Below are 22135 nucleotides of genomic sequence, written 5' to 3'. Positions count from 1 at the left end.
ATATGCAGACTGAAGATCATTTCGTAAATAAAATTCTAGTTTACTACTTAAAGATGAAGAAGATGAAGAGGAACTTGAAGCATGTGTGTGTCTTCTCTGTGCAATGAATGAAAAAATAGATGACGAACGAGAACTACTAGAAGGAGGAATAGAGGTTTGTATTTGTGTTCTAGATCCACGAATTTTTTCATCATATATAGCATAAATATCATAAAGAAGTTGTCTTACCTCATCTTTAGCAGATTCAGCATCTTGATTCATATTTTCAGCGTATGCATCAAGTAAAATTAGCACGCCATTTAATTTAACTCTAGGATCAAATACAGCAGCTAAGTTATGCATAGGACATATCCTGTCCCAATACTCATTCCATTTAGATTCCATTAGGTGAATAATAGGCATTAAAACATCATCATATCTATGTTCTGCAAATTTTTGACTAATTATATATGCTTGTTGTAAAAATGAACATGAAGTAGGGTAATAAATACCAGAAAGAACATTGGTAGCATTATAAAAACTAAGCAAAAAATCTTCCAAAATTTTTCCTTTATTCCAATCAGTTTCAGTCAATGTAAATCCTAATCCACGATCATTAATATATGCACTTAATAAATTTTTATATGGGTATGCATCATGTATCATGCTATATGTGGAGTTCCAACAAGTAATTACATCAAGTTTAAATTTTTTAAAACGTTTATCATGATTTATGCATAATTTCTTAAATTCTTGAAGTCTTGATCTAGAAGCATGAATAAAAGAAACTGCATTTCTAATTTTTGAAATCACATCTTGAATCATGCCCATGCCAGCTTGAACAGAAAGATTTAAGATATGACATGCACATCTAATATGCAGTAAATTTCCATCTAATATGGGATGCAATGAGTCTCTTAATAATACAACAGCAGAATTATTATTAGATGCATTATCAAAAGTAATAGACATAATTTTATCATTAATATTATATGAACATGCAGTTTGATAAATTATATTTGAAATTTGTTGCCCAGAATGTGGAAAATCAAAAGCACGAAAAGCAAGAATACGTTTATTTAATTGCCAATCATTATCAATATAATGAGCAGTAATGGCAATAAAAGAATTACTACCTACAGATGCTGACCAAATATCAGAAGTTAATGAAATTTTTACATTTAAAGTAGAAAGTGTTTCAATTAAATTTTGTTTCATTGCTAAAAAATTGGTCATAGCTACTCTTCTAAATGTACGCCTACTAGTTCTTTTGTAAGCAGGTTGTAGGTTTAATTGAACATATTCTTCAAAATTAAAAGATTCACATAAACTAAAAGGTAATTCATCCTTAACTATCCATTTTACAAGTGCTTTTCTTTGATTTTCATGATTATATGCAAAATTACCTACAAGTAATCCCCCTTGTATATTAAGGCTACTTTGAGTTTGAGCATGAGAATCATGCATCCTATGACTCTCTTGATGTCTTTTTAAATGCCCTGTTCCCCCACTACTACTACAACTATAAAGTTTGGCACATTTTTTACATTTAGCTTTCCAGACTCCCTCAACCATAACTCTATCAAATTCATTCCATACAGTACTAGTCCTCTTACGAGAAGAGGTTTGACCTTCACTCGGTTCACCAGTTCTAGAGGAACTAGGAACAGGGGGTTGGGGATTAGTTTCTTCCCCCTCAGAAACAGGAATGCCAAACTGACTTTCCTCAAAAGATGACATATCTATGATTAATTCAAAAAATAAAAACTAACCGCAAGGAGGAATTGAGTAGAGGGTCGGAGGGCAGAGGCAGCGCCGAGATTCCGAGCTTCCTCTTGTGCTCTCAACAGAAGCGACCTTCTCTTCTCAACAGGAACCTCCTCTTGTGTAGCACTTGAACAAACTAAAAATTAAATTGCTAGAAGAGCACTTTAGAAGAGAGAAATAATAGCAGTAGAGAAGGAGAGAATGAGAGGTTTGGTGTGGTGAGAATGAGGGAGGAATGGGCTATTTATAGAAGCCCAAAAATTTTTTTTTTCCAAAATACCCCTCAATTCAGCCGTTATAGGACTGTTGGGAGGGGCAAAACCGTCTTTTTCCCGAAAATAGCCGTTGGAAACGGCTATTTTCTTCCCCCCTCTCCAGACGGGCCGTGCCAGGCACGGCCCGTTTAGAGACGTTGCGGGCCGTGCCTGGCACGGCCCGTTACCGCCCGTTACGGGCCGTGCCTGGCACGGCCCGTGCCGTGCCGTGCCCGGCCCGGCCCACCAATAGAGGGGCCGGGGGCCGGGCCGGGGGCCGGGCCGGGCTTGCCTTCCGTGCCTCACGGGCCGTGCCAGGCACGGCCCGCTTCATAAGCGGGCCGTGCCAGGCACGGCCCGTTTAGAGTTTTGGCCCGGGGGGCCTGGGCCGGGCCGGCCCGGCACGGCCCGTTGCCCAACTATAGACATGAAGTAGGGGACGCCCTCTTTGCCTTTTGCTGTGTTGAAGAGGTCGATCCTCGCACTCACAAGAAGATATATGAGAAATAAAGCTTTATGAGCAAACAATTCAAATCGCCCATACACATAAAAAATATACAATATATCCAAAAGTATCTATAAAACAAAAATAAATTGCACCTAGAGTAAGAAACTAGCTGCTGGTGATTGAGTACGTGCTGGGAGAACTTTCAGGCCAATCTCCATCATTACTCAGTCTAATAAGCTATGGCTATGACCAATTCCCATCAATTAAAACTTTTTTTTCCGCATTAAGATTTATAAATTCAGATGATCAAATTACTTTGAGGGCATGTTTGATTCGCGGCCGAAAACAAAATAAATTGAAATGAGAATCAGAATAATCATATCTCGTGACGTGTTGGTTCGGAAATGTTACTAAGGTGAGAATGAATTTTGCATACTAATAGAGAATAGGGACCCAAAAAAAACATAAAATGTGAATATTTTATTAATAAAACGTCAACTATTCCATCTCATCGCAACTGTCGAAGCATCGCAATTGTGGGATCAAACCGGTGATGCGGGATGATGTCGCGAAGGAAGGTGAACCATTCTTTCCCGCAAAAGACAAACCCCCGAACCCGCACGCTGACCTCATTAATTAAAAAGCCAATGAAGAAATATAAAAAATAGGGCAGCGTTCTACATGGGCTTGGACTTGTGGAGACGGCGTGGAATGGGTTGGTGCTCTCCCTCTGGTCCGAAGCAGGCAGCCACGACGCTCATCTGCTTCCTGACCGGCGTGGCGCTGTTCGTCACCGGCGCCCACCTCTCCTACGTCCACATCGCCCCCCAGCAAGCTCGCACCCGCGCCCGCGACGAATTGGTCCTCGATTACCTCCGCAAGAAGCACGACGGTGGCAAATAATAACAGCAGCTTCCAGGCCGCCTCTGCGCTCATCGATGGCTTTGGTTCCAGCTTCGACCTCGGTGGAGTCTCCCGTGATCGCGGAGGTGGACATGGGTGGCGGCTCCGATCCGTCCTCCGTCACCGTCCGGGCCACCGTCGTGCAGGCCTCCACCGTCTTCTACGACACCCCCGCAACCCTCGGTAGTCTTTCTCACCCTTATTTGCTTTTTCTTTTTCTTTTCTTTGGAGCTGATGAAGTTTGGGTTCTAGGGTTTTCTATTTTCTAGGGTTTTTGTTGGCTTTGTGGTGATAAATGAGACATTGCTGTTGTTGTGCCTTCTCTACCGTATTTCTTGCGACTTTCTTGGCAATGCCTTTAGCAAGTGAAACGACAAGGGGACTTCCATTGCGTGTTAATTTTTGGATATTGTGAATAGAAGGAAATATGCATGAGTTGAGATTCTTTGTTTGTATTTCTTGATGATATGTGGATGGAGTACTTGGATAGAATTGTAACTCTTTGATCTGTATTATTTGGTTTATGTTGACACCGGGAAGAGCACTAATAGGGAAATATATTGGCTATGATACCATATTTGGAATAAATTGACAAAATGAAAGTCATTTTTGTTAAAATGACTTAGGGTTCTACTGGTGAGTGGAAATTTTGGGGGAATTTGGATGTATTGATAGTTTTTGGTTTTGTTGCGCGTGTCATTGAGTTATTGTGAAATAAGAAAGTGGCGAAGGATGATAAATAGTATGAGAAAGATGATAAATAGTATGAAGCTGACATTTGCTTGGAAATTTCACCAGCAGAACACAATAATATGATATAAATATCAATAATAAATGTCAGCTATATGGTCACCATATATAAAATTATATGGCACTGTGAAAGAAATTTACCTCTCTTCTTTCTTCGATTCAAATCTTTTTTTGGGTAAAATCCTGGAAAATTTAAGAAACCATGTTGAAGGGCACCAGAATGATTTGTTTTAGTGGTTTCATGACAATGAAAAGGGAAAAATTATATTTCATTTCTTTATTATTGGTTGCCTATATGGTGTAGCTAGTCTAACCTGTATCTGCTGATGGGTAATGATATGTTTGAGAATGTATATCCTTGTTTGGAATTCTGCTCCTTCTTGGACATACTAATATCATATTATTGTTTTGACATTGCTGATCTCTAGCTTTTTCATATTTTGTTAAGTGTTACGTAAAACTGAATGAAATGGAAATTATCAATTAAGTAGTAAGTCATGTAGAGACATCGTTCAAAGAGCAATAGATTGCTTCAACTACAATCCTAATAATTTATATGAGGGATGAGAGCCGATGCTTTATGTTACAAGGGTTTATAGTTCTGCTATTGCATATGTTATATGGTAGATATTAGATTTCATGACCTTATTTATTTATTTATTTTTTTTTTGGCTCTTCTAGAAGCTGCTAGATAGCTACTTTAAATCGACATGAAGAGGAAATTGGTTCTCCTTTTTCAATGTCTTGGTGATGGTAGGCCGGTGAGACTGATAAAACATGGAAGAATAAAATTTCATCATACATTACACAGAAGAAACCCTATTAGCTATTTATGCTGAAAACCAATATAAAACTTCTCTTACTATACTCGGGAAACTTATTGCACCTCCATGGGCTAACGCTTCATTTTGTTGCTGTGCAAGTGGAAGAAAAATTGGAAAACCACAAGGTCAAAAAAAAAACTTGTTAATTAAAGTGATAATATTGCACGGGAAGTTTTGGAGAAAGTGGTTAGATATGGAAACTATCTTTTGACACTTGCTTGATGTCATTCCCTCAGAATTACAACCTATGAGATAAAAAGATTTAGGACATGTAGAGAAAATTTTGGCTGCTTATTTTCTTGATATTCTTTGTGCCTGGAATTTTCATTTTAATTTGAAATAATTAAAGAAAAATTCATCTTCAAGTGCTTTCTTTTCCCTTATTTCTTAGGGACCGATAGAGCCTAAATCCTCAACTCCTTACAATGTTCCAGTTGCAATGTGCTGAAATCAAATTTATGCCTCTGTTTCTCTAGGTTTTGAACCTAAGACTGATGCATGTATCAGTCCAAGCCTCTCCATGGTATGCGATAATAAGACAAAATAACCATGTTTCTTGTTCTTACCTTATTGTTTGATAAAGGCTTTAATTCCAAGTGTTTGTTATATGAAATCTAGAACTAATTCTCACAATTATATCTCGCAGATAAAGCAGAGAGACTAATCGCAGAGGCTGCTGCATATGGATCACAATTAGTCGTGTTCCCAGAAGCATTTATTGGTGGCTATCCCCGTGGCTCTACCTTTGGTGTCACCATAGGTAGTCGTTCAGTCAAGGGTAGAGAGGAGTTTCGGAAGTATCATGCTGCAGCAATTGATGTGCCTGGTATGCTCAAACATCAGACATATTACATTCATCATTCCCTGAGGCACTAGATATGCAATCATGATTGTCGGCATATTAGTATACTATATTGGGTGTTGCTTGTCTGTATAAGTTGTTTGCAAACATCCAGACTAGTAATTTTAATAAGGAACCTCTCAAAATGCAGAGGCTAGAAGAATGATTCATGATATCCAATAATATGTTTAATGCCTCTAGCATGAGCAAATATATTTGCTACATGACATTTCTATAGTTGCATGTTTCTGAAATTTTGGATACTTTGAACATAACTTCAACCTCTCTATTGCTATTTTTTATTTTTTTTTCTTTGCTGCTGGTTTTATTCTATCATCACGGAGGTTTATCTAGTTGCCAAGCAGAAGTCATCTATTTACCGTTTGCAAAATATTAGTTGGAATAATCATTGTACTAGTTTGTTGTTGCAGTCTGGTTTGTCTAACAAGCCATTCTGCAATTTTACTCCACTTTATATGAAGCCTTCTCACTTGGCTCTTCAAACTTTATTTCATTTCTAGAGCAAATAGCAAAAAATTCCATTGTGTGAATTAGGAAGAATTTGAGCACTTGTATCATAGTAGATAATTATATTCTCAAGTCACGAGACAGAAGCTTTATCTAGATGCTATCTAGGAAAATTTACTATCATCATATTTTTTTCCCCTTCTAAATAGCAGCAAAGCTTGCTGCTACCCAAGAGACTGTTATGAAAAATTGAAGCATTACAAAGGATATCATCTATTATATGAACCATTAGAGAGGATACCTCCTATTTTAATCCTCATGAATGCTTCTTAAGTTCCACCGAAACGTTACGGAGGATCGTACCGGGCGGCAATCGGTTCGATATGGTACAGGTACATATCGTACCAAACTGAAATGTATTGGAACCAGCAGGAGGGAGACGAATGGGGGGAGAGAGAGGAGTCGGAGGAAGAGAGAGAGGGGGCGAAGCCACTGAGATTGTCGTCATCTTTGAGAGAGATAAACTAAGAGAGAGAGGGAAAGAGAGAGAAAGGGGGCGAAGCTGCCAGGGCCCTTGCCATCTTTGGGAGAGAGAGACTAAGAGGGGAAAGAGAGAGAGGATGAAGCTGCTAGGGTTATCATTTTTGAGAGAGGGACTGAGAGAGAGAGAGAGAGATATAGAAAGGGTGAAGCATGTACCTGTAGTCATCGTAGGAGACAGTGGCAGGGGGTTCATTGAAATTCTAGCCTTAGCCTTGATTCATGCTTGATTCATGGTTCATGCTAGTTCAAGGCCTATTTCGAATCGAACTTCTGTCTCAACTCGAATTTTGCCCGTAACGGATTGGTATGACTTGAACTGGGCGGTTTGGATCGAGACAACCGACCTTAGTGCTTCTACTATCCCTGGGACTCACTTTGCCTTGCACACTTCTATATAATAAGAATGTGAGTAGTTTGTCAAGTACAAAAAAAGTTTGCCCTACATATTAAGCACTTGATAAATGGCTATGATAAACCATCTTACCTGCCCCTTGAGCCCACAATAAGTCATGCTTTCTTACATCTGCACATTCTTCTCTTAGCATTTTGGCTACCTAGATGCTTCTATGTATATTGTAACTTGATGTTGAAAATGCCCTTTTCTACTTGGCCACTTGATGTTGTAAAGGTCTTTGCTAATACGAGGGACCATTAAATTCAGGTTGGGCTTATGGGTACATTTAGAAAAAGGACCATCTTACAGGGCTGGATCACTGGATTAATGTGTCAACCTTGTTACTCTCTCTCAAAAAAAGAGGGTGTCAACCTTGTCCTTGGGGCTAGCTCCCTTGCAACTTAATCTTGAAAAATGGCTAGATATTAATGTGTCAACCTTGTCAGTTGCCTGGCTTGAGGGTTTATGACAGGAGACCAAAGAAAAATTCTAGAGGAAATATCTTACTAGACATTAACACATCTATAGTCAAGGTTTTAAATACCATGGGATGGGGCCATTCTAGTTTTTCCATGGCACAGGATGCCCCACTCTTGTGTATTGTTACTTGAGACGGTGGATGTCCCATCCTGTCTCGGCCCATTTCCTAATTTGTACCATCCTGGCCCATTTCTTGATTCGTAAGGTCCTAGTTCATTTGTCCATTTTCCAACTTGTCCCGTCGCAACACTTTGGGTTAGTGCCCCATCCCAACACTAGGGACGATGCAACGCCTTGCTGTCCCGTTGGTATTTAAAACCTTGTCTACGAGGATGCTTAATTGCAATCATGCAATAAAGGCTTTATGTTTGACTTGATTCAATTTTGGCCCTTCTCTTGGATGATTAAGCTAGCATCATGTAAAGGAGCTCAATGATGAATGGTTGTGTGCAGTGGAAGTTGTTGATGCAACCATTTACTTGTTGGTTTATCGATGTTGATTAGCTTGCCTGGAAAAATTACCAAGATTACATTAAGTTTATAGTTATCTTCAAGTTAAGGTGGTAACCACACTCAAACAAAAGACTTTGCCACATAAAATTTCTTTAATGACACTTTAATTACAAATTACCATGATTTCTTTTAAGACTTAGAATCAACACCTATATATGGAACTTCTGTCTTGATCATCCATCAATTGCATACCGACAAAAGGTGCAATTAGAGGGAATCATAGTATTTTGTGGAAAGAACCTTTTGAATTCTACCACTCCGTTTATAATTAAACCCCTTAAGCGAGCTAGCAAATAAACCAACCTCCCACCCTCCATTTCCATGAAGTGTCTCTGGAATTAGGATGGCAAATGACAATTTCACTTCTAATATCCATGCAATGAGCTAAAATAACAATTTATTTGCTTGCTATATTTTGCAGACTGGAAATCACTGCATAAGAGAAATACTTTTGCTCCCAACACCTTGTCTTACTGAATGTTTTGTGTCAAGCATTTGAGACTTTGTTCATACTTTTGAAGGCCCTAGAACTTTCAAGATTATCCCAGGGGTCCATTCTTTACAAGAAAGGCCCTACAACTTTCAAGATTCCTCTCAAATGGCCAAAGTAGATTCTTGCATTTGCATTGTCCAGGGCAACATTTGAGAAATTTATATCTTTGCACTAATTTTGCAGACTATACTTACCTAGTGCTTGTGGGCCCTATGCACATAGCTTAATTCATTGGTATTTCGCCCTCAGAGAAGGATTAGCTGGTCTTGGATGGGCTGCACTTCAGATTCACCCCTTTCCTGATTTCTCAGCCTTATTTTCTCAAATGAAAGTCAAAGCTTGCAGCTGGCAATGAACTAAAACATGTTATGTATCCCATTTGAGGTCAAGGAGCCTCCCCTGGAGGAGCCAAACCAAGAACACATAAATAAATGAATATGCATATATATATATATATGTGTGTGTGTGTGTGTGTGTGTGTGTATTGTATGTATATTGTATGTATGGTATGCTGAACCGGCCCGTACTGGACCGGTCCGGTACAACTGTGGAAAACGGTTCCGGCCCTATTCGGGCCGAACTGAACAGTAAAGAGCCTGTACCGGTCGGTACAAGAGCAAACTGAATGAAACCGGACCGGTTCCGTCTAGTTCGGCTGGTACGAACTGGCGCCCACAGAGTGGCATTTGTGGCATTTAATGCCATAGAATTAAAGCCACTCTGTGGGCAGCGCGCAGGAAAATGCGCCTAGCGCGCGGTTCTCCGAGCCCGCACGCGTTTTCCTGCGCCCGCGTGGGCGCTCACTGGGCAGCTCGCCTGCGCGAGGCAGAGTGCTGCCCCCTGTGGAAAATTTAATGCCACCCTGTGGCATTTAACGTGGGGCGTGCGCGTCCGCACGTGCTCCTCCGCTTGTGTGCGCAGAAAAATTATTTTCTGGTTCGGTACCGGTTTAAACCGGTATTGTACCGGTCCGGTAGGCGATCGGTACGCCTACCGGTATCGGTACGGTGTACCTTGATTATATATATATATATATGTATATATGTATATGTGTATATATATGTATATATATATGTATATATGTATATGTATATGTGTATATATATGTATATATATATGTATATGTATATGTATATGTATATAGATATGTATATATATATGTATATAGATATGTATATAGATATGTATATATATATATATATATATATATATATATATATATATATATATATATATATATATATGAAGATACATCTTTCCGTGCACATCTGTATTATGGGTGCTGTCGGCTTGGATAAAATGGTGCATTTGTGGGATTTAAGTTTAGAAACAATTGATGATATGTTGAGAGGGTACTGATTGAGATTGATTGTAGTGAAGTACAAAAGTGATACCTGTATCTAAGGGTTTTTAATTTTAGTTTTAGGGATGGAAAGAGAGGAGGACAAGTGAACTTTAATGAGAAGGGACTTGACAAAAACTTGCTATTGGTTAGGATCATGTCTTTGGATGGTGGCTGACAGAGGAGCAATTATTTATCTGAAGACAATAATTTTCTCTATTATCTCATTAGCGACATTAAACATAAGGAAGTTTGAGGAGGCTAGTTAAATTGGTGGCAATAGCATCCTGTTGTGTAAATCTCCCCATTAGAGAATGACACTAATCAAGTCACCTTCTCTTAGAGAATGTCTTTTCAAATTTATTACTTTCAGACACATCCATAGGCTCATTCTTTGTGCTTCTAAAAAGTCTCTCACCTGTGGTTCTTGAGATGCTTAGAATGTCCTTGCCTATGATCCCTCAGCCTGCCTTTGTCAAACAAGGGAAGCTACGAGGATGTCTTCATCCGGATAGAGGGTTATACTAAGACTTGTTGCCTTCGGGACATAGCGATTTGCATCTTTAGATATCCTTAAAGCCCCTGGCTACTGACCACATTATCATTTGCGAATAATATGTTATGCGCACACCCATATACATGCATGCAGTACGCCCTCTCTAGAGTTATGTATGCATAATTAATTTGGAGCCTTTACTGCAATGACCTTGACTTGTGGAATAAAGTGGTAAGTAATATTAGTATGGCTCGGTGGGGTCATAGAAGGTGCAAGCTCTTCTATATTGAAGTGAGGTTTGCAGGTACCCCTTTATTCTGGATTATATATTGTCATAATTTTTGGATTTCGAAATCCTTAAAATATTAGACTTAAAGCCTGTATCATTTTGGTTAAATATACATCTACAACTTTCTTAAAATTGTCTGCATTTTTCTCTATAAAAAATTATCATGAAGGGTATTTTTTCTAAATTCTTATGTTTTTCACTAATATTTAAAAGCTCGCACTTAAATTAGCATAATTTGCTTCCTCCAATAAGTGTTTAGCAATATAATCTCATCAAATTCCCATTGAATAGGCCTCCTTTTTATGCTGGTTGTCTCAAATGCTTTGCTCTTATTTTTGATTTTCAGATTATTCTCATGTGGATTATTTAGATATCAGAACTGGAAAGCACCTGCCCCAAATCTCAGCTTTGATTTCCCACTGATTGTTTTAATTGGACACAAGCACAAATAGTATTTAATTCTCTGTAGATAAACTAGCGGCTGGCATCATGCATTATGCCTGCTTGTTGTTGTTGGATAAAAGCAGCAAGGAATGCCTTCTTAGACAGCTTGAAAAACCTTATGCTTATTATTGAGTCAATTTGGTTAGCTTTTAGATATTCTCTAAGTTCAAATTCTCAGCACTCCAAAATTTTGTTTCTATATGTTCCGTGTTTTTTGATGATCTGTGCATGATTAGATCATGACTTCCCAGAACCTTCAGCGCTTCAGTTTAGAAACAAACAACCTTCACCTAATAGTGTAACTATGAATGTAAATTATAAATTTTTAGTACTGCAATGATTTTGTTTTACGATTATTATTTAGAACCCTTTTAACTAAGAATCTCTCCATAACTATATTGTATATTCAAAAGTCAGATATTTGATTAGTTAAATTGATCATCTGACTTACACTGAGCCACCAACCAAGAAATGCCATGAACTTGCATATTGTTATCAGTTCAATTTTCATTGAAGATTTGTCATATTAATTTAATATTTACATCTAATGTGCAGGTCCTGAAGTCGACCGCTTGGCAGCAATGGCTGGAAAATATAAGGTCTTTTTAGTAATGGGTGTGATTGAAAGGGCCGGATACACACTCTATTGTACGGTTCTCTTTTTTGACCCTCAGGGTCTGTACCTGGGGAAGCACCGCAAACTCATGCCTACATCTTTGGAACGTGTAATATGGGGATTTGGAGATGGATCTACGGTTCCTGTTTATGAAACTCCACTGGGAAAGATTGGTGCTCTCATTTGCTGGGAGAATAGAATGCCACTTTTAAGGACAGCATTGTATGGTAAAGGTAAACATTTCAATGTTATTTGTTATTTAGTATTGTTATTTTATTTTTCCTTAATAATTGTTGTAGATAAGTATTAGGGCTTGGTTACTCCACTAAGGATTGCAAAATGTTAAGTTGATTCGTACATGCAAAGAAAAATGTTTAATCTTTGCAATTGGTCGTAAATGTTATACTTTTGCTTATGGACCTACAACCAGCACAATATTATTAAGTTTCTACATTTACTAAGGCTGTTCAGTAGGTTCATTTGCACTGGACTCTTGTGCTCCTTAAAGTGTTGATTATCTTGTTATCCATGCACAATTACCTATCAGGCTTGATTAAAATGCATGTTGTCAACTGAACCGTTTGCTCATTGATGATACCTATCTTTTACTATCATAATACTATTCTGAAAGCTTCTATTACATGGTCCCGTTGTTTAGCCTTGTAGTTCAAACTACATTAGATTGCAGTATTGCAGCGTGTTTCAATAAGATGCAGGAGAAGGGAATGCAGAGGGATGGCACTCATAATTCGTGTAGCATATTCTCTGAACCCAATATTCGCAACATGTAATCGAGGCTGAACCATTCTGTCACTTGCCTTTCTTGTTTCCCCCCTAATATCTACTTTCCAGATGACCTTAGATTGCTTTCTACCTGTCTACTTTCCATACAACCTTAGATTGCTTTCTATCCATCTACTTTTGACTGCCAATCTTATGTTAGCATGTTTTAATTTTTACGTCCTACTTGTCGCATTATAAGTCACTTAACATGAATGTGACAACTTAGTTTTTAACACTCCATCCTGCTTCTGTATGTCTACTAAGAGTCCAAACAAAGCATCAAAAGATGTGTTAGAACTTAGACAAGTAATGTCAAACACAACACCAACTAAAAAGTGTTTGAAAATGGAAAATAGATCAATGAAACAAATAAAAGGGAATGAGTTGACACCATCATGCTTTGTTGAAGTGTCAGTAAAATCTCAAATAAGTATAATTAAGGCTTGGAAGGCACTAAGGGGGCATTTTAGAATTTGAAAAAAGAGTTATTTAGGCTCAGCGAGGAATTTGGTAGAAAATGAAATTATGAAAAGAAATGGATAGGGGAGAGAAAGGGTTACAATTGTTGTTATTATTTTCTTATTATTTGTTAAAAACAAGAAACTCGAGTTTGATTACGGATTTGGCATGCTTTGCCATATTTCTTTACGCCCGTTTTGATTGGGAGTTGACAAGAAAAAAGGAAAAAACTAAGTTAGTCTGACCCATTTACAGCTTGAAATTTTTATGTTAATGAGTCATCGCTGATGTTTGATTATACACAGCCAAAAATCTCAGTCCAAAGAGATTGCCCTCTCATTTTAAAGAAGCCTCAGCTGTCTTACCTCTGCCTTTCTGAACATTTTGCAAAATATACACTGACGCAACTTTAAGTTCGAATTGGTTCTGCACATAATACATAGGTTTAAGAAGATACATATATCCATGTAATTCTGATTCATACAGGAAGCCCTTCTCCCTACTTAAACCATCCAAAGTTCACGACATGACTACACCTATCAACCTCTGCCTATAAAAGACCCTTTTATTACAAACTTTGTCCCTTTCTCTATTTCGAAGGCACACGTTCTCACACTTCTACTATCTGCATAAGACAAGAAAGTCTAGAAGGCTTGGTATATAACTTTTTTTGCCAAACAAACTAGGTTATCATGATACAAAATCCCTGCCAGATTGGTGATAATTCACATTCCCTTTTTTTCATACTTAACACCATGATGTATGGTTGAGGATGGTGTTTTATTATCACTTTGTTGTTAGTGACTAGATGAGTGACTGTTTTTGAATCTTCTTTTGTTTGTGTATATTGTAGAACTGTGGGAATTCTGTAGGAGTAAAGGCAAGGAGCAGCATATATTGTGGAAGGGTTTTACTTTAGGCTGTGGAATGATAAGGGTACTTGTGTCTTGTGGATTTTGGATGGTCTGTTAGGGGTAGGGCTTCATATTTGTGTTGGAAGTAAATTGGTGAGCTATATATTGTTGAGCCCATGTACTTTGATGTAATTTGCTTTCTAATGTTATCTTCCGGCTTTAGTCTTAATTTGGGAAAGACAGTAGCTGATGACTAAGGGTTCTTTACAAAGAGTGGGATTAATCTTATTTTACTAAGTTAAATTGGTTAAGTCTAGGTTAGAATAAAAAAGGAGATCCAATTATGGCAATTATCGAGCTTTTTGAATTAATGAGTCATTCTTAGAAGTCGCTGTCTATTCTTTGCTAAGATGGATACAAAAAGATACAAATATGGTAAGGCATGTGGGAAAGTGAAGGCATGCCGGATCTCTAATCTAGCCTCGGTCAACCCTTTTCCATTCTAAAAATTCCTTAATCAAGTCCTAGTCATCCTATTCATAATTAAAATGATACCTCGAGCCTTGATCAACACCTGCTCTAAATTCTAGAAAGGCTTAATGAAACTCCACAGTACCAAGGATTTCTTATTCAAGCCCCGATCATGTTAGTTTAAAGTTCTAGAATCCATAAGATATCCAATCATATGTCAATCTTAGAATGGATTTGGCCTACGGTGTATCTATATAATCAATTTTCTGTAATCAAGTTTTAGTTTTTCCTTCTATAGCATAATTTCTTTTCCACCCCAAATATAACTGAACCCTAGTATATTTTAAGCATGGAAGGAATCCAGTAAAAACCCCTTTTCCTCCTTAAATCTCTAATACCTACTCCTTGTCTCTTTTAAATTTTTCTGTCATTCAGTATTCTTCTGCAGTGGGGCAGTTGGCCAGTTGCATGCTTGGTCAGCTTTCTAGGCCGCTATAAACAAGGTTAGAAAACTCGGATTGATGTTTGTTTTGGTTGGAATTATAAGTTTTGGTTTTGACAACTTAAGCTGTTCCAATGGATTTGACTCTAGTTTTGCTAATATTAGTTGATGAAATTTCAATTAATACTAGGAAAATAGAAGGTATAATTAAAAATGAAATTAGTCAAGAAAGTAAATTCCACATCTCTAGAAATTTTTTATATTGCTCGAGAGCTTTCAATGTATCATTTCGGTGTTTTCACAGTAAGACAATCGTTTTTTTTTTTTTTGAAAATATATATTGTAAAAAATTACATGTACAGTGTATTATCCACTTCATATGTAGATGCTTATGATATTTTAATTTAAGGAAAGCTGAGCATAAGTTAAGAGATTTCTTCCCCCCAAAATACTGTTGGAGCATAAACAAGATGGAATAATTTTCCTCAAAAAAAAAATAAGATGAAATATTTACGTATGTTTAAAAAATGAAAAAGGAATAAAAGGAATAAGTAGCTCATGTACACAATGAATTTGGCCTCGTAAGTTTTAGTTGAAAGAGGAGGGCAACTTGAATTTTAGAGAATTAGATTTTAATACATGAGTTTGTCATTGAAATTCGGATGATCTGTCTATTAAATCAATGTGTTAAAGCATATATAAAGCAATTTGCACAGATGATGAAGTGAAAGCAACTTGAACGTTGTGCTGAAATATATGCTGCAAATGTATCAAGCTTAGCTGTTGTTGAGTTCACATTCTTTTTTTAAGCTTCTTTTCTCATAACTAGTCCAATTGTTCATTCAGTTGCTAATAAATTCTTCGTGATGTGCCACAGGTATTGAGATATATTGTGCTCCTACAGCTGATGCCAGGGATGTCTGGCAGGCTTCAATGACCCACATTGCACTTGAGGGTGGATGCTTTGTTCTGTCTGCTAACCAGTTTTGCCGGAGAAAAGATTATCCGCCCCCACCCGACTATGTGTTTGCAGGAGTAGAGGATGAGCCTCCACCAGATTCTGTTGTATGTGCAGGAGGAAGCGTCATCATTTCACCATTTGGTGCAGTTCTAGCAGGCCCGAACTATGAAGGAGAGGCCCTCATCTCAGCTGACCTAGGTATGACCAATACTGCTGCAAATGATGTATTTTGCCCTATATTACATTCTGCAGAATGTAATAATACAACGTGATGGAAGAAGTTGTATTCATGCATTTGCATAATTAATCATAGTCGCAAGTTTAGTTTCTCAAACACTACTTTGGGACATTAACTAGAAAGGTCCAACAATAATTTAGATAGCTTAAAACTAATAAATAATGAAGAAATGAAGTTTTACAAGTACTGAAGATTTGATATGGTTCATAGGAAGTCAATCATTTCAGGGGCAAGGACAACATGCAAGAGCAACAACAGAGAGAAGGGCTTATAAAATCATTTGCCTATAGAACAAGAATAATTTAGTCGTAGCTTGCGAATAAGTTGTGTTGTTTATAAATATTGTGCATTTTCTACTTTGTAAATTATTTTACTTCCTGGGAATAAGAAATCATTCGGGCAATTAAATACTCTTGAAAATTTGAGGATTTTTTCAGTGATTTAGACAATATTGTTACTGTGGATTTAATTGAGGTTTTTATTTTTAAAAAAAAACAACATGATGTGCAGACCTTGGAGAAATTGTGAGAGCCAAGTTTGACTTCGATGTGGTTGGGCACTATTCAAGGCCTGAGGTGCTGACTCTGACTGTTAAAGACCATCCACAGAACCCAGTCTCATTTGCTTCTGCTGCGAAGACAGAAAATTCACAAAAATCTTAGTCCTCGCTATCATATCTGCTGTTTGTAATCTATCATTTACCAGCTGGACCGCAATCTTCAAGAATATGTGCGAACGTGGGCTATTTATGCTCATCCATGCCTTGGTAAAAGATTTCTAGTATGTGTTTCAGAACTTATGGTTGTTGTTTCTCGACTTGCTGGGATCTACACCATCAGAAGGTACAGCTCGGTTTCAAGTATATGTTGTAGCATTGTTACTAAAAAGTAATGTAAGAGATCTACCAGACATCTATTTCAGTTCTGAGCACTGATCTTGTGGAATGTAAAACCATTCTCAAAGTGCAGCTATCTACTCTAAATGCATCCATGACTGTTGTAGTGGGACTAAATAAAATAACATGGACAGATTAGAGAAGCAAATGAATATAAGATTATAATAGGACTGATGCTGGAGATGCTTAATACACCATTTGGTTGTTTATAAAGACTGAACCCACTCCAAGTATGTATTGATCCTAGTGACTCTTTGGGTATTTAGATGTGATTTTATATATCCTTTATGGAGAAGTTCATGGTCATTTGAACTCCTGAAAATGTTTAACTCTAGAAAACTTTTCATGACTCTTCATATACTCTATCTAGGAGACTTAAATAACTCTTCATTAACTTACATAATTCATTGTTTATCACGGCTAAATTTTAATTGCTGTCATAAATTTCTAGATATACGTTGAGAATAAAAAATATCTAGTTATGTGTGTGAGGATTTTATCCAGTTCCAATATGCACTTGTCTGTGATTAGATGGGTCTTTTTCAGTGGGGACATCTTATGTACATGATATAATTATGGCAAAACAAAAATGAACACATCCATATTAGCACAATAATTGTAACGTATGTAGTGTAAAATCCGATAAGCCTCCTAATGGGATTTTTTTTTTACCTGAATGCCACTCGTCACAGCTTAAATATGGAAACTATGAATGCCACCATTTCTTCCATCACATCTGCCATGCCTATAATACCACCATGCCAGCAGCAAAATGAAAAGAAGAAAGAATTAATTTGAGGCAATGGGCCTCCATGGTGTGATTTAGAGCATCAACAAGTATTCGTCTCCGTCATCACTACTTCTCTCTGTTTCATAACAATGAAGTAATGTAAGAGATGCAACTCATAACATCGAAGGAGAAAATATGAGTCTAAATTTCCTTTATGATTAAGGAAATTTAAATGATGTTGGTATTAGCATAATTTTAGGAATCACGTAACAACATGCATCACTCATAATATTTTTTTTATTAGCATGATTTTGTATCAAAATATATTATTTTTCTTTGTTAGTATGATTTTGTTAGAGTGATTTTAGAGATCACATAACAATTTGTATCAGTCATCAATATGTTTTATTATTAGTGTGATCCTATATCAGCCTATATTATTTTCTTTGTATGGAGTCTATACACGAGTATATATAACTTCTGAGATGTACAAAATATGATGAAACATAAAAATAAAATCACTTTTTTCTCTTTCTTTTTCTCTTGTTTTCGTCTTTTTTTGCAAATATATTAACATGGTATTAGAGCCACCAATTACCTAACTACCGCCACCTTCTCTTCCGTCTTTATTGTGGCTGTCGTTACCATGTCTAGAAGTTTTAAAGGCTCCCATTTTCAATCTATCAATCTCTATTTTCGAATGAATCAACACTCGAAGATATTCTATTTTTTAGTAGATCTGTAGATCTGTAGATTCTCTATTTCCTTGCACATCCTCTATTTTTGGTAGATTAATACCCGAAGTTATTTTGCTTTCTAATGGATCCGCAGCCCCTCTCCGTCACTTTTTTTTCTTAGCTTCAGATCTTCAGTCGTCTCTCCTTACTGTGGCTTGGTCTTTTTTTCTCCATCTCTGATTTCGTTTGCTGTCCGGTTCCTTCACTATCCAATTCGAAGTCTCTTGCTCCTCTTCCATAATGCCTTCGTCTATGAGAATCATCAACTTTCAGTTGCCTTCTCTCTGAACTCTGTTATCGCTGCAACTATTATCTTTTATGTATCTTCTCGTTGTTACATCATCAGTCAAGCCAATCAACTAATGCTCCTCTTCTATGGTTCCTCCATCTACGAGGATCGTCGACCTTCGGTTGTCTTCTCTCTGAGCTCTGTCCTCACTGCAACTATCATCATCTATGTATCTTCTCGCTGCCACATCATCAGACAAGTCAATCAGTCATATCGACAGACAGGTTAGTCTATCACGTTAGTTAGACACATCAGTCTGCCATATCAGCTTTTGAGTTATTATGTTAATTTCTAATCTGCTACATTAGCTTCTGAGCTGCTATAACAGCTCGTATTCTGCCACATCAGGCCCTATGTTGTCACATCAGCTCTTGATTTACCACCATATCAGTCTCTGAGCTGCTATGTCAACTCTTGGTCAATCATGTCAGTGTCTGAGTTGCTACTCCAGCTTTTTATCTAGTACATTAGTTTTTCGGTATATTTGTCATTCAGTTTTCGAACTCAAGTTGGCACTTATAGTACCATCTTGAGTTTGAGGGGGAATGTTAGCATAATTTTACGATCATGTAATAACCTGCATCACTCATAATATTTTTCTTTATTAACATGATTTTGTATCAATATATATTATTTTCTTTTGTTAGCATGATCTTGTTAGAGTGATTTTAGGAATCACATAACAACTTGTATCAGTTAGTAATATTTTTCATTATTAGTGTGATCCTATATTAGCCTATATTATTTTTTTGTATGGAGTCTGTACACAAGTATATATAACCTCTAAGATGTACCGAATATGATGGAAAAAAAATAAAATCACTTTTCTCTCTCACTTTTTCTCTTGTCTTCGTCTTCTTTTGCAAAATTTTAACAATCGGAAATTTAGAATCACTCATATGTACTCACTTAAGAAAATTTAAATGATGTTGGAAACAACAGAGAAATGTAAGAGATGCAATTTATAACGTGGAGCACAACAAAGGAGAAAATATCAGTGACTTAGTGAGGAAAAAGCAAGCATTTGGTTATGCTTAAAAGTTTCTTCATGGCTCATGAAATAGCCTGGATGGAGAGTTTTCATCAACACATCAAGCCCAAGCATCCCCTCCAATTAGGAACTCAGGTCACTTTAGCCATCTAGCTTGGCCTAAGTCAGAATAAATGTGTATTAAAGAAACCTCTTGCATCAGTATACATTCAGGTAAGTATGTTGATGATTTATTGGAAGAATGAAGGACTCATTTGGTTCGCAAGAAAAGCAGGGAAAAAGTGCGATCAACAGGACAATAAAGAAATACCTCTTGTTTGGTTGAAGTTTTCAAAGAAGAGAAATAGGAAAGTAGTAGTCCTATAGGAATAAGATTCCTATGTTTTATGAAAAAGAAAAACTTATAAGAGATATGGAAAAGCTACTTTTTCACCGATTTGCAGTTGGGGTTCTTTTTTTCTCCAAAAGTACTCTTAAGCCATCAAAATCTATCGGTAGGGTCTTTTCCTTTATTATGGGTGAAATAGGTATTTCATACAATTCTTTCAAGAAAGTAGATACTCAACTAAATATAAGTCACTCTAGAATATGCCACTTTACTGTACTAAAAAAAATATACCACTTTTTCATGATCAATCAAACATGCCAAAACCATTTTTGTAGGTATCATATTTCTAGAAATTATTTTCTCAAGAAAAACATTTTAGTGAGGAAATTCTTTTTTCGTGAACCAAACGAGTTTGAAGAGAATTTTTTGGTACCCAGTAGGCTTCACACTAGGTTTGAGGCAAAATTGGAGGGTAATCATCCAAATGTGTACATGAAAGAGAACTGTAGAAATTTTTTCACTTTCCTAGTGTGGTAACATGTTTTAGCACCAGAAGCAAATGGAGCAGTTGATTTCACAAAGAGAGAATTAAGGGGTTCTTCTACTCTAAGGAATTGCATTAACTGGTATTCATGTCTTACATTGAGGATCCATTAGTTGCCACCAGAAATGAATTGGAGTCATGAATAATAAAATCAGTTTCACCATACTACCCTCTATTTGTCGTAATACCATCAAAGTTGATCTTGAAGAAGCTAGGAGATGGAGGTTCCTAAGTGAAAAGACCGCATAAAATGTAAAACTTGTAGGTGTGGGACCACAAATTACCTTACCTATCAATGACCCCTCCTAGTTTCTAGCTCAAATGAAGTCCAAGGCATCGATCATAGCATTCATTATAGTCACTAGGGGGCCTTTATTAAAGTTCTCAAATAGCCTAGCCAACCGGATACAATAGGCAATATAGCATAGGACAACCGAAATCTAAACTCCGATACCTCTATCTCGTTTATGTGATGTAGGAAATTAAAACCCAGGAATATATGATGAAGTATGTGACACATATGATATGCACATGAGTAAGCTAAAAGTATTTGAAAGGTAGTGGTTCAAATTACCCTAATAATGTCTAAATCCTTCTAAATAAGATAATGTTAAAATCATGGTTATCGAGTGTTCTTTATGCAAGTTAGACACATTATCACAAATACCATACTATTAAATTTTGTCAACATGGAATACTTGTAAGCAAAATTATTGATTGGACAATGCTGGTTCTATTGAGTTGGTGCAATCAAAATATATGACACTACATAATCAATTTGAAAAATTCTTTTTTTTTTTTTGGTGCAATAGAAGCCCACTTGGCTAGTAGCTGAAAAAGTATAGTGTGTCTAACCAAGTTTGAGAAAAAACTTTAATAATTTTCTTTCTTTTCTGTTTAATATTTTTACCATTATGTTGTATCTTATCTTGCTTGCAACTCTCGCTCTATCCATACACATTTTATAATATTTTTTGCCATATCCGTTATAGTATATCAAGAAAAAAAAGATTGTAGATCCAAACTAAGATACATTCAAGCTTTACCGGTTGCATGGCATTGATTAACTTCTCCTCCATTTTTCTAAAATAAATATTTATTCTAAATTGCCCTTTTACTCCACTATTTTTCAATCCGGATTTTAGATTTCTAGACTTATGTGTGAATTGCTCCTCTCCACATGGCCAAGATGATAATATGTTCAAGATTTATTGGATATGTAAACTACAATAGTGGTATCTTTACATTAATAAAGATTTTACAGTTAGACGGCACAAATTTGATCAAATCCATCTTAAGATGGAATGTAGCGAATATATGATATATATATATTTTTTTTTGTTGATTCAAGTATTCTCAAACTATTAGCTAACAAATTCGAGCAAATCCATTTTATTATTTTCTTGGGCACGTGCATTAGCACGTGCATTTTATTATTCTCAAACTATTCTTTGTTCTCTCCCGATAATCGAATGGACCAGATGGCATCATCAGTCCATTCGGACGGCAGATCCCGGACTCGCGCAAAGTTCTCTCCGCATACGCACATCAGCCTCATCCCGTCCACCC

General features: G+C 36.8%; 2 protein-coding genes across 2 annotated transcripts; both read left to right on the top strand.

The window, feature by feature from the left end:
* The first annotated feature begins 3129 nt into the window (after window positions 1–3129).
* On the top strand, window positions 3130–17014 carry LOC103705226 (bric-a-brac protein). Its single transcript, XM_039117966.3, has 5 exons — window positions 3130–3534; window positions 5572–5751; window positions 11784–12077; window positions 15731–16012; window positions 16563–17014. Exon 1 carries the CDS (start codon window positions 3130–3132, stop codon window positions 3349–3351), a length of 222 nt encoding a protein of 73 aa, XP_038973894.2. The 3' UTR covers window positions 3352–3534; window positions 5572–5751; window positions 11784–12077; window positions 15731–16012; window positions 16563–17014.
* LOC148714243 (bifunctional nitrilase/nitrile hydratase NIT4A-like) lies at window positions 3387–17014 on the top strand. The gene is made up of 5 exons (XM_088717788.2): window positions 3387–3534; window positions 5572–5751; window positions 11784–12077; window positions 15731–16012; window positions 16563–17014. The coding sequence occupies exons 1-5, from the start codon at window positions 3387–3389 to the stop codon at window positions 16712–16714; spliced, it is 1056 nt and encodes a 351-aa protein (XP_088573914.1). The 3' UTR covers window positions 16715–17014.
* Window positions 17015–22135: the final 5121 nt, after the last annotated feature.

This window comes from Phoenix dactylifera, chromosome 3 (genome assembly GCF_051530095.1).
Source record: "Phoenix dactylifera cultivar Ajwa chromosome 3, Ajwa_hap1_PhDact_Kaust_v1.1, whole genome shotgun sequence".
Classification (NCBI taxonomy): Eukaryota; Viridiplantae; Streptophyta; class Magnoliopsida; order Arecales; family Arecaceae; genus Phoenix; species Phoenix dactylifera.
Note: the sequence above shows the minus strand (reverse complement) of the source record. Positions and strands in the feature narration are given on the sequence as shown.

Excerpts from the sequence above, each read along its gene's own strand:
- LOC103705226 (XM_039117966.3), top strand. The coding sequence starts at position 3,130 with ATGGGCTTGGACTTGTGGAGACGGCGTGGAATGGGTTGGTGCTCTCCC.
- LOC148714243 (XM_088717788.2), top strand. The coding sequence starts at position 3,387 with ATGGCTTTGGTTCCAGCTTCGACCTCGGTGGAGTCTCCCGTGATCGCG. Across the intron at positions 5,752-11,783 it reads TGCAGCAATTGATGTGCCTG|GTCCTGAAGTCGACCGCTTG; the intron begins GTATGCTCAAAC and ends TCTAATGTGCAG. Across the intron at positions 16,013-16,562 it reads CCTCATCTCAGCTGACCTAG|ACCTTGGAGAAATTGTGAGA; the intron begins GTATGACCAATA and ends CATGATGTGCAG.